The 16,531-nt window shown below is 43.2% G+C and overlaps 1 protein-coding gene across 5 annotated transcripts in view; it reads right to left on the bottom strand.

Moving 5' to 3' along the window:
- Window positions 1-15,876, bottom strand: part of HOMER1 (homer scaffold protein 1) — a 141,137-nt gene extending 125,261 nt beyond the window's left edge. For 3 of the 5 annotated variants that reach the window (XM_075590792.1, XM_075590823.1, XM_075590832.1), the window contains exons 1-3: window positions 15,718-15,876; window positions 13,843-14,036; window positions 12,396-12,956 (exon numbers count right to left, since the gene is read on the bottom strand). In XM_075590792.1, the coding sequence (XP_075446907.1) occupies window positions 12,396-12,400 (5 nt within the window). In that variant the 5' untranslated portion in view covers window positions 12,401-12,956; window positions 13,843-14,036; window positions 15,718-15,876. Of the gene's footprint in view, window positions 1-12,395; window positions 12,957-13,842; window positions 14,037-15,428; window positions 15,556-15,717 lie in introns of those variants that run through there. The other 2 variants (XM_075590803.1, XM_075590814.1) reach the window with 2 other exon arrangements.
- Window positions 15,877-16,531: the final 655 nt, after the last annotated feature.

The raw sequence follows: 16,531 nt of genomic DNA, 5'->3' as shown, positions 1-16,531 counted from the left end.
AGTGCAATAATGCTAAACAGTGAAAATAAGAAATCAAAAACTCCAAAAGTTCCTACTGACAATAGAGCAGAAAAATATAGGCAATGATTAAACCAATCCAGTGTTGATAGTAGCCCTGGATACTCTGTGGTGGTAGTCAGCAGTCTCGGACAAAGAGATACAAAGACATAGTGCAGATCACACAAAGTACTTTATAAAACAGAAAAAAGGCTCACAAATGGAGGCTTACTATCAAGAGGCAGAAAACAGGCAGAATCGGTATAGGAGATATATTCCTTTAGTAGATGTGAGTCCCAATCTGGACTATGAATTACCACATCATCTAAGTACGCGGACGCATAATTCGAGTGCGGCTGTAACAATTTATTCATCAAGCTTTGGAAGGTTTCAGGTGCCCCATGAAGGCCAAAGGGTAAAATGGTATACTGGAAGAGGCCATCAGGTGTGGAGAAGGCTGTTTTCTCTTTTGCTGAATCTGTTAACGGGATTTGCCAATAACCCTTTGTAAGATCTAAAGTGGTTAGAAAACGGACCCTCGCGAACCTCTCAATTAACTCGTCTTCCCGGGGCATAGGATAGGCGCAGCCATTTTAATGGTATTTGCAGAGGGAGACACAGGACTTGCAGGAGAAAGCCAGGAGATGCTGCACCACCCCGTGGCCGGTAAGCACTTGACAGCGGACAAAATGCACTCAACCCAGGCAATGAGGCGACTGAATTTGTCGAGGTATGTATGTATGTATTTTTTTAACACGAAAATCAGAATAGATACAATTCAGCATACTGTAGACTACACACGATCATTTGAGATGTTTAAAGAACCTAAAGATTAGCAATACCTTAAAGGAGACATACAGCACACTGAATACTAGACTGCTGAAACCATTATTATAGCAATAAATGAAAAATACTGTAGGAATAGTCTCCATCTCTGGTATATACATGCATATACAAATGTCCTAATCTGTTTTTTTTTTAGATGATGGGGCCAATTTTCAATGGCTTCTACATTATTGAGCTGGAGTTTTACAGTCCCCCTTCCCACAACATAGCCAAGATATTTTGCTTCTGCCAAGCCGACTGAACATTTAGCTGGGTTGGCTCTCCAAAACCAGGGGAGCGAAGAAGGAAACAATAAAAAGAAATCTACATAGTGCAATAATGCTAAACAGTGAAAATAAGAAATCAAAAACTCCAAAAGTTCCTACTGACAATAGAGCAGAAAAATATAGGCAATGATTAAACCAATCCAGTGTTGATAGTAGCCCTGGATACTCTGTGGTGGTAGTCAGCAGTCTCGGACAAAGAGATACAAAGACATAGTGCAGATCACACAAAGTACTTTATAAAACAGAAAAAAGGCTCACAAATGGAGGCTTACTATCAAGAGGCAGAAAACAGGCAGAATCGGTATAGGAGATATATTCCTTTAGTAGATGTGAGTCCCAATCTGGACTATGAATTACCACATCATCTAAGTACGCGGACGCATAATTCGAGTGCGGCTGTAACAATTTATTCATCAAGCTTTGGAAGGTTTCAGGTGCCCCATGAAGGCCAAAGGGTAAAATGGTATACTGGAAGAGGCCATCAGGTGTGGAGAAGGCTGTTTTCTCTTTTGCTGAATCTGTTAACGGGATTTGCCAATAACCCTTTGTAAGATCTAAAGTGGTTAGAAAACGGACCCTCGCGAACCTCTCAATTAACTCGTCTTCCCGGGGCATAGGATAGGCGCAGCCATTTTAATGGTATTTGCAGAGGGAGACACAGGACTTGCAGGAGAAAGCCAGGAGATGCTGCACCACCCCGTGGCCGGTAAGCACTTGACAGCGGACAAAATGCACTCAACCCAGGCAATGAGGCGACTGAATTTGTCGAGGTATGTATGTATGTATTTTTTTAACACGAAAATCAGAATAGATACAATTCAGCATACTGTAGACTACACACGATCATTTGAGATGTTTAAAGAACCTAAAGATTAGCAATACCTTAAAGGAGACATACAGCACACTGAATACTAGACTGCTGAAACCATTATTATAGCAATAAATGAAAAATACTGTAGGAATAGTCTCCATCTCTGGTATATACATGCATATACATCTGTAGCTACTCCCCTTGACTATATATTTATTATATACATTAGCACTTTAAATATATAGCGACCCTCTCACCATAGTTTTACAATTTGTATTCACTGTATGTATAACCAGGTTAGGTTTTAAGTTAATTCATTTATCTTGTTCACACCGGTATCGAGTGCAAGGAATAAAATATTCTGTTTTCTCCTTTGTTTATGTATAACCACACCTTAAGTGTATCTTCGTTTGAATAAAGAATGATTTTATTTATCCATTGAGAATACCACCTCACCCTGGCGGCAATGTTGGATTAATGATGCATCCTTTGTATTAATCACCTGATCAGGGAATCCTCAGCTCTTCACTTGGTGGTGGCTGCATTAAGGAATATTTATATTTCTGGACATTATGGGTCCATTACACTATAAGCAGTGAGTGCAGGTCTAACTGGGGCCTTTTACGATCCCTTTCTTGGGATATTCTGTTTGCTCTCCTTCCTAGACATCCCTCGCATCAATTCCTGTTACGCAATAGGTGAGGGTGTGGATAGGCATACTCTACGCTCAAGACAAACTTTCCGAAATTAGAGTACATTTTAATCTTGCCTTGATTTTTCCATCTATATTATTTTTCAGAAAGGCTTGCAACTACTCTTTGCATAACCTGTCCTGAGTGGAGGTCTTCCTTCTGAAATTGGTATATCTGTATAAACTTCTAGACAACACAAACTTTTTGGGTCCATCACCTGATTAATTGGCAAATGTACGTGATGATAAAAGCGCAATTGAGTGAGGGTTGTTTGATATACAAGGAGAAGGAGTGGCGCAGTGAGTAAAGACACTGACTGGCCCGGAGTTTGAAGCAGGGGAGCCTGGTTCAATTCTCGGTGTCGGCTCCTTGTGACCTTGGGCAAGTCACTTTATCTCCCTGTGCCTCAGGCACCAAAAACATAGATTGTAAGCTCCACGGGGCGGGGACCTGTGCCTGCAAAATGTCTCTGTAAAGCACTACGTAAAACTAGCAGCGCTATACAGGAACATGCTATTATTATAAGTGCAGTTCTGCTAAGTGAATAAAGCACTCACAACTGTACTGATAATGGATCTCTCTGCAATCTCCTTGGTTCCTCAAACGATACACATACAGTAGGAGAAGACATGGCATAATACGTTTTAATAACACAATACACAAAGCTGGGAGAAGAAATTAACTCACATTCTCCCAGTTGTAAGGTTAAATCCCTGAGGAAGCCGAAGATTGGAATGGCGAAACGCGTAGGGTTTTTGGCCCGCTGAGGATTTCGCAATCAGGAACTGAAACGTCCGACTCCATCGAGCCACCTTACTGCAGCAAACGCAGACACGGAAGTGCCGGCACCTACTACCAAGTGAAACAGATGAGTGAGGCAACCAAGGTGGCGGAATAGGACTTTAAAAGTTTGCTGAATCCTACGAGAGATCCAGAGTGGTATGGGTGTACCCTTAATACATTCTCCCAGTTGTAAGACGCATTAGGTGCGAGTTAATTTCCTTTCCCAGCTTCGTGTATTGTGTTGTTAAAACGTATTATGCCATGTCTTCTCCTATGTGTATCTTTTGAGGAACGAAGGACATTGCAGAGACATCCATCATCAGTACTACTGTGAGTGCTTTATTCACTTATCAGCACTGCATTTATTGGTTTACATTGTATATCAAACAACACTCACTCAATTTCGCTTTAATCTTCACATATATACTGTCCCAGGTTTCTAGACCCATTGTTTTAGCTGTACTGAGGAGCACTTTTTGTCTTGGCTAATTGTTTGATGAAACAGTCAGTCAGTTTATGCTTCCTTTTTTGTATTCTAATTGACAAATTTACATAAAAGACTCAAATGCTCTTGATGGCCTCTGAAGAGCGTGTCCTGCGACCATTTCTCAGTCTTGCCTTCTATATCCAAAATGAACCTCACAGCAGCTCATCCGTATATCCATATAGTCTATGTTGAAGTAGTACAACTCCTGCCTAAATGTCCCCTTCCTCAGAGGACAGCAAATCCCCTTAGGATACTAAATCCAGGTCAGTCCCCAAATATAAAGCTTTTTTGTTGGATGGATACATAGAACCAAGCAAGGAACGATGTCAAGTGTATGTCCTTTTCCCCTTCTGGGCACAAGTGGCATAAATTGGGTATGGTGAATTGAAGTGCTGCTCGCCACAGTCCTTGCTAAGAGCATGCGCCCCTTGGTGTCTGCCCAAATCACCAGACTCCCCTTGTCTAAAGTCCTTAGGGACTGCTGCTTCCTGAGGACTTTACATTGTACTGGCAGTTGTTTACCTTCTTGTGGGTCCGAAGTCCCATGGGGCAAAAGCTATACTGCTTGAACCCCGATTTGGTGGGGACAAATGTGACGTGAGGGGGTAACCAGGCTCAGTAATAAAGGTTAAGCCCAATTGGTTACCCGATCCGTGTTTTAAGGTCCTAGAGTGTCAGCTCCTGGACCTAACTGTCGTATATATGCATTACTGTGACTGTGTAAATCATGCAACAATACAGTATTTTTGTGTTTTTGCCTTTCCAGGAGTGCTAGCAAACAGATTGCGGGGCTGGGAGTTTCAGAGTGGGTATTGAGGAGGAAATCTTGGCAGATTGTGGCTATGTAGAGGGGTCCCCGGGTTACGGGATACCCCAAAGATGTACCCGAGAATCAGGTAAGATTTTCGGGCACATTCAAGCACAGTGCTCCAGTCAAAATCCTACCCTGGAAACGTTCTTGCAAATCACCGCCAGGGATCCCTGCTTCAGCACAGACCAGAAAGTTAAAAACGGGGCATAGGGGATCAAGTTATCCCCAGAACGGTACAGGGGTCCCTAGCATAAGAGGGGATGCCTAGTTCATGCCCAAGTCACCCTGAACCGGTTATAGGGTTTCAGGGAGTACCCCAGCTATGTGAAAAAGCTGTGAGGCTTTTATTTGTGGGATAAAGATAAAGTCAGGTTTTTACAGTGTGGCAGGGATACGGCTAGTAAGAGTAGAGAGTATATATTCTTATTCTGACACCAGAAAATGAGACTTAGACATTTTTAACACAAAGTACAGGAGTCACATTATATTTTATTAAAGGTTTATATTAGATAAGTGTATATACTTGTAGCCTGTGAATGAACTGTGGGATTTCCAAGCCCGGGGTTCCAAGAGACCACATGGCTCCCAAGCTTGCAGCCACTGAGTCTGCTCAGGTCCCGGAGTTGAAAGCCTCACGGATGCCAAGGTATTAGAATGGGAGGAGTACTACAGTTATACTTGAGTACCCCGGACCTGGTCTAACAAAGGGCTATCCGGCAACCATTTGCCCAACCCCAGACTTTGTGGAACCTGGGACAGTGGGGGGTCTCAATATGCTAAGAGGCAGAGGTGCCAGGTTGGCACATGCCCCTTAGCAGAATTGGAAAAGGTACTCACCGTCATCAGAATACCATCAATTTTGTGATAGGCTGGCAGGGAAATTCCCACTTGCTGATTAGCTGTAGTGGTTTGTGATTGGGACTCCAAAACCTATAAGAAACCTTGCAGCCAATTAGATTCCACACGCCAAACCATCAGCAGCAAATTTAAAGATGCTCTGGGAGGAATAGACGTGAGCCAACTTCAAAGATTTCAACTCAAGAAACGTTCTAAGTCCCGCTTTTCATTGGCCAAGTTCTGAAAACGGAACGTAGCGGTCGTGGCTGGAATTGCATGCCGAATTGCGTTTCAAGACCTTTGTGAGTACCTTCCGGTCATTGGAAAGGACTCGTACAGACTTCAGTTAACATTTCGTTCTAAGAAAGTTTATTTCGTTAGCCCCAATCCCAGTAAGTATGTTTTTCATTGCAAATTGTGATCCATTGTGTGTATCTCTTTTCGTGAAATAAATTACAATTTATTTTACCGCCTTGTCTTGCTCAATCATATGATCCCGGAATAAAAAGGTATTAATAACCCTGGTCTCCCGTGACAACAAAGCAGAACGGAGATAGCTAGTGTATATGGTTTGACGCTCTTCTGCCGAGGATAGAAATGTATAATAAAGGTTACAGCAATACGCTCTGCTTTGTAATCTTGAAAGGATCAAGTGCAATATATGACATTAAAAAAAAAAGTTGGTTGGATGTTTTTCGATAGATCCAATACAGCAGCTATGCAGCTTACAATAGCAAAACACTGATCTCTGCCCACACGTACATAAATATACTCAGTTTGGGAGCAGCTCTTACAGATTTAGCATCCTTAAAGATTACACCTACTTCTGAAAAAAAAAAAAAAAAACACTTCTGCGTAATAAAACAAATTAAGTAAACACTTTTCTGTAAGCAGAATGACAACACTGAATGTAATGAATATAAATTAGTGATTCTTATGCAAGAGCTATAGAAATACACAACCCCTACTTCAATGATCATAGGTCTCTAGATAAATACATAGGGAGAGTGAATGGGAGTAATACATTTTTTTTTTAAATTTAAATAATAATAATAATAATGCGGAAGGGGAAAATAAGATCACATCCACAGGAATGCAATAGTAATGGGGCAACACATTTTTCATTGTATTTTATGTGTATGTGACTATTTTATGGCTTCCTTTCAAAAGCCCTCACTCTGACAAAGAATGTGGTTCTGATGAAGGAGACATAGTGCTCCTCTACTTTACTCTGAGGAGGAACCCACTGGCCACCCACACACACACACCTCACGTAGCCACACCTCCCACCCATAGTCCCAAAAAGGCGATACGCTTTATGTTAAAGCTTTCCAACTTACACGTATGGGATGGCAGGTCGCCCAGTAATTTTGGCCATTTACCAGGCACTGTTTGATCCAATACAAAATGGAGCTATTGGCAGTAGATACACCATCTATTACAGAACTTGTAATGGTCATACTTAAATGGTCAGTGGAGACCTCCACCAATTCCAGAAACTATGATCCATCATACTTTTTCCAAGGCTGCTTTCTACCCACTTTTTAGTTACAAATGTGTTCCACGCCACTTCTTCCAACAATCAAAGTCCCTATCACAGCACCTGTTGGAACAAGCAATACAACTTTAATTGCTCTTAATAAATGTCCCACGGAAAGCCAGCTCAATAATGTACATTAAAAAGAATAATATACCTGTTGGCATTCAAAAACCTTAACTGCTGATCGTAGACTACATTGACCTCTTCCACGAAACACATTTCCGTTCTTTGGAGGAAGTCTCAACCAATGGTAGCGACTGCCATTAAAAAAAAGGAATAAGGATCATTAAAATAATTGCCATCAATTAGAATGGAGACCACGCCAGAACTTTTGCACACAGTGTAAAATGAAAACGCTATCTGAGGATTATTCTACCAATGTAAGCAATTGGAGTCGGACGAGGGGTGGACAAAAATAATAACTTTATTTCATATAGGGCTTTTCTTCCAATGGGATTCAAAGCGCTTCACAATTACAGTATAGAACGCAATACATAGGAATTTCACAGACAGTCCCTGCCAGATGCGCTTACAATCTATGTTTTTGGTGCCTGAGACACAGAGAGAAAGTGACTTGCCCAAGGTCACAAGGAGTCGACACCGGAATTGAACCAGGTTCCCGTGATTGAAACTTAGTGTTGTCTATAGAGACGGTACCTTTACTCGCCGAGTCACTTCTCCTAAAAGCAGAGGCAAAGTTTTGTTGAGTCAGGGGAACTTTGGCTCCTAAAAATGCTCTGCCCGTGTTTAAGCGAAGGTGTGTGTGTGTGTCTCATTTACACCGCTCCCCCTGACAATTACTTACTTGAGATCAGGTGCAGGCAGTCCTGGAGCTCCCCTCCTCCTAACCCCATATGGCCCACACTTCACACTTCATACTGACCTGTCAGTCATCAATACGGTGGTCACAGCACACATGATCCGGCTTTGATTTCAAGTGATGACTGATAGGTCAGTCAGCTCTGCAGCTCAACACAGGCACCAGGGACAAAGTTTTAGGTGACCAGGAAGATTACAAAAACGCTGAACTAGAAGGCAGATTTCAAATATGCACATGCTTACACAAGCTACATAAATATATGGTGAATAATACCTTCTGCTATGTGGGGGGTGGAGTATATATTTTTTTGGGGGGGGAGGGGAAGAGGATGGCCAAAACCACTGCACTCCCCTAACCAATGATGGACAACGCCTACAAAATGTACTGCAACATCCTTCCTTGGCTCAGAGACTAGTAGATTGTGTCTTACAACTGTAAACAAACTTTCAAACGCTTTACACCATCTGCAGTGACTAACTTTTTATGTAGCTCTTCAGCAATATTAGTTTATTAATTGGTATTTTTTCAGACAGTACAAAATGACTCTTCAAGACTATCAATTTAAAGCTGCATCCCCATCCAAAAGGTTTAAGGAAAGCTAAATGCAATTACATCTAAACTGTTCCCAGCAACCTAAACTCTGCAGGACCACCATCTAAATCTCTTCACTTTCAGAGCGCCGTATCACACGCTGCATGCCCCTGGCAGTGAAGGGGTTAAAGAGTTCCACCACCCATGAAGTGGATAGATTAAAGAATGACAAACTTGTCTGTTGAAGAATCTGTTAATAGTGATTACATTGATCTAGAATGCACAAAATAGGGATTCAATCCAAGTCCACAGTATGTTGCACCGACAATGTAATCTCACCGAACCCAACCTTATCCAGATAAACTGGACAGACGAAAACTTGTTTTTTTTCCTTCTCCTTTTGGATGCTGCTGTGCAGAGTAGGGAACAGAAATGTGCTGCCAGTGCCAGGACTCAACACTAGGTGGTGACATAGAGCAAATGATAGCAAGACTAAACCTATGTAAAATCTAGTTTATTGATAAGGAAAATATATTTAGATGTATATCATTACGTACCATAATGAGTTTTTCACTAAGATTTCCCACAATAACAGCACAAATAAAGTATAACACACATGCACAATGAAAGAATTGGAACTCATTCAAACGTAGAGGTTTCCCCAAGTAGTAAATTGTTTTAAATAGTAGCAGACCAGGACATTTGTACACTCATTTGGCGATAAACATGTTCCAACAAAAATGGTTACAGATATTATCTCCAGGATACCACTTAGTTGGCAGGAGGTGAGATGGTATATCGAGGCAAATGTAAAGATGCCCAACAGAACCGACAACTCTGCTGTGTGCTGTATAAGTCAGACATGCGGCACTGAGACGGGTAGCTTTGTTTTACAAAACGGTGTTCCCAGAGATCCATTCAACAAGTTACAATCTCACTTGCAGCCTCCAGAGAAAAATGAACAATTAATACTAGGACATGGTTACACTACTCTGCGGTTTAAAGCAGTGGTTTTCATTCTTCAGATCAGTGGGTTATGCAAAGTTTGCTACAAACATTTTTAAAAGTTTTAGATTAAAAGGGATAACCAATAAATACTTCCTTATGGTTATTATATGTAATTGCCATGTTGCCCTTGGTATCAACACTTACATTTGTTTTGAATTGCAGCAGCACGTAACAGCATAATGTACTTAAATGCGCATTGTGGCCACAGTGACTCACCTGACCTAAGCATCATTATGGAGGTTTATAATGCACAGTCAGAAATCAATTAAGAAATCATAAAATTTAGATTTCGGGAAGACATTTGGAAAAGTAAAAGTCTCTTACTTTACATAAGCAGCAGCTAAAACATGAGTATTGTGTGAAAGTTTATAATTTTGGAATCCAAAAGGGACAGTGGCTGGAGCACTGAAGATAAACTTATATCACTTGTCATATATCAAGTTTAACCTTTTTGCACTAGAGCAGGCCTGCACAACTCCAGTCCTCGAGGGCTGCAAACAGGCCAGGTTTTCAGGATATCCCTAAATCAGCACAGCTGGCTCAATTAGTGTCTCAGTCATACTGAGCCACTAATTGAGCCAGCTGTGCTGAAGTAGGGATATCCTAAAAACCTGGCCTGTTTGCAGCCCTCAAGGACTGGAGTTGTGCAGGCCTGCACTAGAGACTAGTAACGCATCGCAGACACCTCTGAGCAAAATAGTACATGGGAGGAGTCATTTACACCGCTCTTATGTTTTTGTTTTAAATGGAACAAGTTGAATTGTTGATTAGGTTTATTTTTGTTAAGTGTAATACATTTATTATATTTAGGTATCATGAAGTACAGCCTTTACTTTCATTACCAGGAGTGGCTTTATAACCAAGTACTGACTTTGTTAATACTGCCACAGTAGGACACCATAACGACAGCAGAATGTATTAAATATCACTGGGTTTTGTAAACTTTTAAGTTTAGATTTTCAAAAGCAATTAAAACACTAAGGTCCCTATTCAATAAGCTGTATTACATCATTCAGGGGCAGATTTCAGCTACACCGTCAATAGGACTAGACTTTACAGTAGCAGAGAAGACTGCTCATTGAAGAGTGAGTGGCCTGTGACATGAAAATGGTTAGAAAAGTTGTGTTACAGCGGAGTGCTTTAGTTGATTACTACTTAAAATGTTTTCAAATGAGTCAGCACCTATCTAGCACACCAAAGGGGGTTAATTAAAATGCTGATATTGCATTACCTCAAAAGGCAATACAGCATACTGCTATATATTTAATAGTAGCTGTCGGTCTGTTATTCGAACGGATTATCTAACGCATCATCTGCCGAATGCATTATCCGACGTCGGAACGAATTATCCAATGCAGATTAACATTAGATTCTCAATCCGACGGCGGTTTGCGGGACGGAGTTCGGCAGATAACCGAGGACCGCCTGCACTTTGATTTCTCAAATTTTTATTGGAGGGAGGAGGTTGGTTAGAGTGTAACCTTTATCATAGCGTCAATGTAATTTCCAAAGCAGTTAGACTCCAAGAATGCTGCAGGTAACAGGTTGCGGAATTGTGGTACATGGACACCTAAACAGAGTCTGGAGTTCAAACCCTGGGAGCAAAGCGGTTGTTAAAGGATCAAGAAAGGCACAATTTAGGAATACTTGTCCCAGAATTCTACTGGGAGCTTTCATCATTTACAAAACCGCAGACCAACTGTCACGCTAAACAGCAAAAAAAAAAAAAAAAATATATATATATATATATATATAATATAAACACATCTTCAGGCAAGGACCCTCGTGTTGGTAATAACAGACAAGAGGACAGTGGTGGAAGGCAGAGTACACAATCAGCTGTATGCAGAAAACAAGCTTATTTAGCTTTTATTTTCACTACCAAAATGACATTAAAAATCGATGCCTATAGTCCCAAAGTATTATTTAATAGAGTGCAAGCGTTCAGGACTAGCAAGACCCGTTCACAATGAAGATATGGTATCTGTCTAAAGTCCTGAAAACTGGCACTAACCATTAAAGGCATCACTCCTTCCTTACTTTTAGTCTGTATACTACTATATGGGCTAACAATGTACTATCCTCACTCTTATTTATAGAAAGAGAGCTTTGTGTTGCTTGTAGTGGACACATTCTCAGTATCTAATAAAGACAACATATTTTTCATTTTAAGGAGTAGAATACTCTATAGTACAAACATCTAATAGACACTGAACTGATTTGCAGTCAGTATTACTGATTTTTAGCATCACAAGTCTCACTTTAGTGAAGTCCTTTCATGCTATTTTTGACCTAGGCCACCCAAATCTGATAGACTTCGGTCCTTGGAGGTTGACATATCTGTATCTGTACACTGGATTCAGGGTTTCCCATCACACAACCCTTTGTACAAACCGATTTTAAAGCAGCTGTTTTCTTAAGCAAGTCTCTATTCTGATTGATGCGATTCTGCTCAACATCTAAATACTGGAAAACTGGAAAGCTTAATAATACACATCAGACCAGCTCTGCTCACATAAGAGATTACTTTCCTTCCTATGGCCCGAGATGCACTCCCAACAGGTTTTAAAATATATATTTGCAGTCTATAGAGTATTAAAGTAGTAGGGCAATTCTATTGTCAGCCTGCCCACTTGCATTGACAAGTAGGTCAAATGTTTATGAATATTGTATATTTAGCAAATACAATTAATTTCAATAATGTACTACCATTAAATATGCCTTTGTTTATCGATTCGTAATGCATGTCTGTTACAGTACTTTAATGTTAATATTTATAGTGCATTAAGGCCTCCAATCTCCGTAAGCACTATGAAAAGGAAACAGATTGCCTATTTGGCACAGAGATAAAGCAGCTTCTATTAAAATTAAAATAAAAAATGTAAGTGGTGTCAATTATCCCATTTCTTAGACCCTACATGAAACACACACACACACACGAGAAGATAAGATAAAACAACACTTACCCCATTTTGCCCAGATAAGGATTTGCACTGAAGCCGATCTAGAGAATAATTTTCAAATATGATTCTTGCAACATTAGCACTGTTCCACTTTTCTGAGAGCAGAATATTTTCCAATGCAATGCAGTCAACCTTGTATACCTTGGGTCACTCAACAGATCTGGGTGACATGAATAAATGAAGTGTCTGGCTTTTAAATCCAAAAGGTATTTCCAAAGCAAGAAAAATGACTGGGACAAGAACCGATCGTCTTTAAAGCTCAATAAAACAAAAAATAACACATATATATTAAAAGTATATCCAACAAAACAAGCGCGTCTTCATGTGCTTCCTTCTTCCCTCGTCTTGTAATTTGAGGAATCACTAGGAAGCCAGCCCAATGCTTATTCCAATCATGTCCTTCTTGACAACGATCCGCTACCCACGCTCCTCTTCCCACACACACAGACATATATACAGTATGCACCAGTGTAACCAATAACTGCAGACCTCCCAAGTCTTCTTCCTGTGCTAGGATCAAGTCTCTTCTTCCTCCTGGGACTTCTCTGTAAGCAAGATCCAGTACTAAAGAATAAATAACAATTAAGAAGAATCAGAGGGTGAGGTGTGATGATAAATCAGACAGATCTATAGATATAAAATACAAGCTTCCCAAACATTAGTTTTGAAGAGCAGTGCACTCACAGTTTAATAGGATGTGTGTGTGTGTGTGTGTGTGTGTGTGTGTGTGTGTGTGTCTTCCATTTATAGTATGTGCTGTATATATACATACATACTAGTATTGCAGGATATCACTCCACTATTAATACATCTATAACCGCAAAAATGAAAAAGCAAAAGAATAATGTGTATGTGTAGTCCCCTTAGAATGGTTATTAAATTAGACAAATTGCATGGTATTGGCAAAATCAGTTGTCCTCTAAATCCCCTTCAAAATCAATATGAAATGAATTGTGAAGCCTGGTAGTTGGATGAAACAAAGTGATGGTAAATCCCCAATCAACCCCACTGAGAAGAAGAAAAAACCCAATTGGTGGGTCCCAATAACAGACCCACTGGTGGTGAACTAAAGGGCTGGTTGGATCTTCAAGCCAGACATCCCCAGGGACCAACACTGGCACATCTTCAACAGGCATTATTTTCTTTAAACAATCATTCTAACTTCCAAAAATACATCCCCACTATGGTCACAATCGCAATGCTACAAGGCTGCATGGTTATAGTGGGTTTATTTGCCAGTGATGTAAATATTGCGTGTCAATGGTATATGCTCATAAACCTCCATAACTGTACTCCAGAAGCCTTCTTGCATCTTTGACTCAAAATAAAAAATAATAAAAAATTCCTACAGGCCACCTCTGGGAAGACAGGAGGGGCTGCAGAGCTACAATAAAAAATTTTTAAAAAAAGGTGCACAAGCCCAGCTTCCCCTCCCCACATCAACCCTCACCCGGGACAGGCGTCGCCTTCAGAGATCCGGGCACCTACGACAACAGCAGCAGCAGCAGTACGATGAGATGAAGCAGCAGGAGGAGGGTGCTGATGATAATAATTTAATCGCCACCGGCGGAGGGAGCAGCCTCTCCCCGGCCATCAGCAGGACACAGCAAGCAGCCATCCCTCAGCTGGCGGCAGAGAGCATCTCTGAAACACACACATTGACAAGTATAACGGGGGGGGGGAGGGGCAATGATGCACGAAATAACCCCATACCACAAGGACAGCGCCGCCCACAGCAGCTGATCCGGGCCTGTCAAAGCTACGCTCTCATGTGACAGCAGCAGCAGCCTCATTCCCAGCAGCAGCAGATCTCAAGGTGCGCTCAGGAACTAGACATCCTCGTGTAACCCGCCGCAAGATGTGACTCATGTGCCAGTGAGCAGCAGCAGCAGCAGCAGCAGCCCGGCTCCCACACCCCCACCCATTGTCCTTGTCAAGAGCGCTAGCTGAGAAATTGACACCGGTAAAAGGATCGCTTCGTGCAGGCCCATCTAGCACTGAAGGGGTTAAAAAATAAAATCAACATCAACCCTTTTGCACAAACCTCCGCGGGTTCAGGGGATATATAGCGAAGGCGTTAAACAGCAACTCTCGCAATGGTTAGCAATGCTTTGATGTGAGCATCTCTCAACACATTTCCCACCCCCCAATACATTACTACGTTTCTTTAAACACAAATCGTGCCAGAGGTGAACACCGTGCCCTTCTGGCAAAGAGGAGGTTAATCACAACCATTCAGCGGGATGTGTTGGAGAGGTGCGAGGGAGATGAGGGGGGGAGATGGGGGGGGGGGAGATGGGGGGGGGGGGAAGATGGGGGGGGGGGGAAGATGGGGGGGGGGGGAAGATGGGGGGGGGGGAAGATGGGGGGGGGGGGAAGATGGGGGGGGGGGAAGATGGGGGGGGGGAAGATGGGGGGGGGAAGATGGGGGGGGAAGATGGGGGGTGGGAGATGGGGGGGGGGGGAAGATGGGGGGGGGGGGAAGATGGGGGGGGGGGGGGGAGATGGGGGGGGGGGGGGGGGGAGATGGGGGGGGGGGGGAGATGGGGGGGTGGGGAAGATGGGGGGGTGGGAGATGGGAGGGGGGGGGGGAAGATGGGGGGGGGGGGGAGATGGGGAGGGAAGATGGGGGGGGGGGGAGATGGGGGGGGGGTCTGCTGGAACTTTTCATTAAAAGAGATCATTGTATTCAGTAACATAAGATTTGTATTACTTTAATAACCTCTTCATCAATGCAAAATGTACGTGATATATATACACACACACACACACACACACACACACACACACACACACACACACACACACACACAAAGCCCTGGGTTGCAGTTCTTTTTGGCAGCGGAGAGATAGTGATGGAAATAATACAAACAGAGCGGGACCGTAGAAGCCCTGGGGTCAAGTTATCTTTTAATGAGGTTCTCCAAAGGGCGAGTGACAGCTTGGTGTCACACACACCCCCCCCCCCCCCCCCAAAGGGCGAGTGACAGCTCGGTGTCAGGTTATGTTTTGCCCCTCCCGGGCCTCACTGCTCACCCGGGCAATGACTTCTCCACATTGCAGTGGGGGGAGGTGGGGGCAACAAAGCGGCTCCTGATACCCCCAGAGGCAGGCGACAACAACTCGCGGACCCTGCCCCATCACGGACAGGGCTCGTGGCTGCGCGCGACCTCTCAGGGCAGACAGCGCGGACGTAAAAAAAAACCCCGTTATTAGTCTCGCGCGCACCAACACGCATGCACGCGGCCGCCTCCAGCGCGCTCACGTGACAGGCCTCCTCACCACATTCACCCGCTGGTTAATTGGCGGTTCTCTCCAGACTCACCTGGGGTGGCGTGCGTCTCGCGGCTGGCTGTGTCCTCGCGCTGCCCGGATCCGCTAGCAGCCGCGGACCTTCTCTCCATCCCTCTGTTCGGGAGACATTTACATCAGCGACGTCATCGCGTTCCCCTCCGCATTGACGTCACCGCCATGCGGGGGATGACGTCAAAGTGCTCCGCACCGCCGGAAGCGTTTTCTAAATATGGGTAATTTGAGGTATGGGAGGGGAGCAATGCAAGGAGGGAGGAGAGGGCATCAGGGACAGCGCTTTATTCTACTGACTGAAATAGATGTGAGGCATGATGCAGCTGGACTTTAATTAGACATGAGACGGCAGGAATATATCCCCAAGAAGGGAGACAGCAATAGCATGTAATCCCACTCAAACTGAGACAGGACATACACTTCATATTTACACAGTGCAGACACTACATGCATCAAAGCCCCTGCAGAGGTAAATGAGGGGTTGCACTTTATACCCCTGTCATACACCTCGTATATCTATCCCACAGACATGGACCTCGCCTCCATCCTCCACACACATACTGTAAGTACATGCACTTCGCCTCCATCCTCCACACACATACTGTAAGTACATGCACCTCGCCTCCATCCTCCACACACATACTGTAAGTACATGCACCTCGCCTCCATCCTCCACACACATACTGTAAGTACATGCACCTCGCCTCCATCCTCCACACACATACTGTAAGTAAACGCACCTCGCCTCCATCCTCCACACACATACTGTAAGTACACGCACCTCGCCTCCATCCTCCACACACATACTGTAAGTACATGCATCTCGCCTCCAT

The sequence above is a fragment of the Ascaphus truei genome, chromosome 1, assembly GCF_040206685.1.
Source record: "Ascaphus truei isolate aAscTru1 chromosome 1, aAscTru1.hap1, whole genome shotgun sequence".
Classification (NCBI taxonomy): domain Eukaryota; kingdom Metazoa; phylum Chordata; class Amphibia; order Anura; family Ascaphidae; genus Ascaphus; species Ascaphus truei.
Note: the sequence above shows the minus strand (reverse complement) of the source record. Positions and strands in the feature narration are given on the sequence as shown.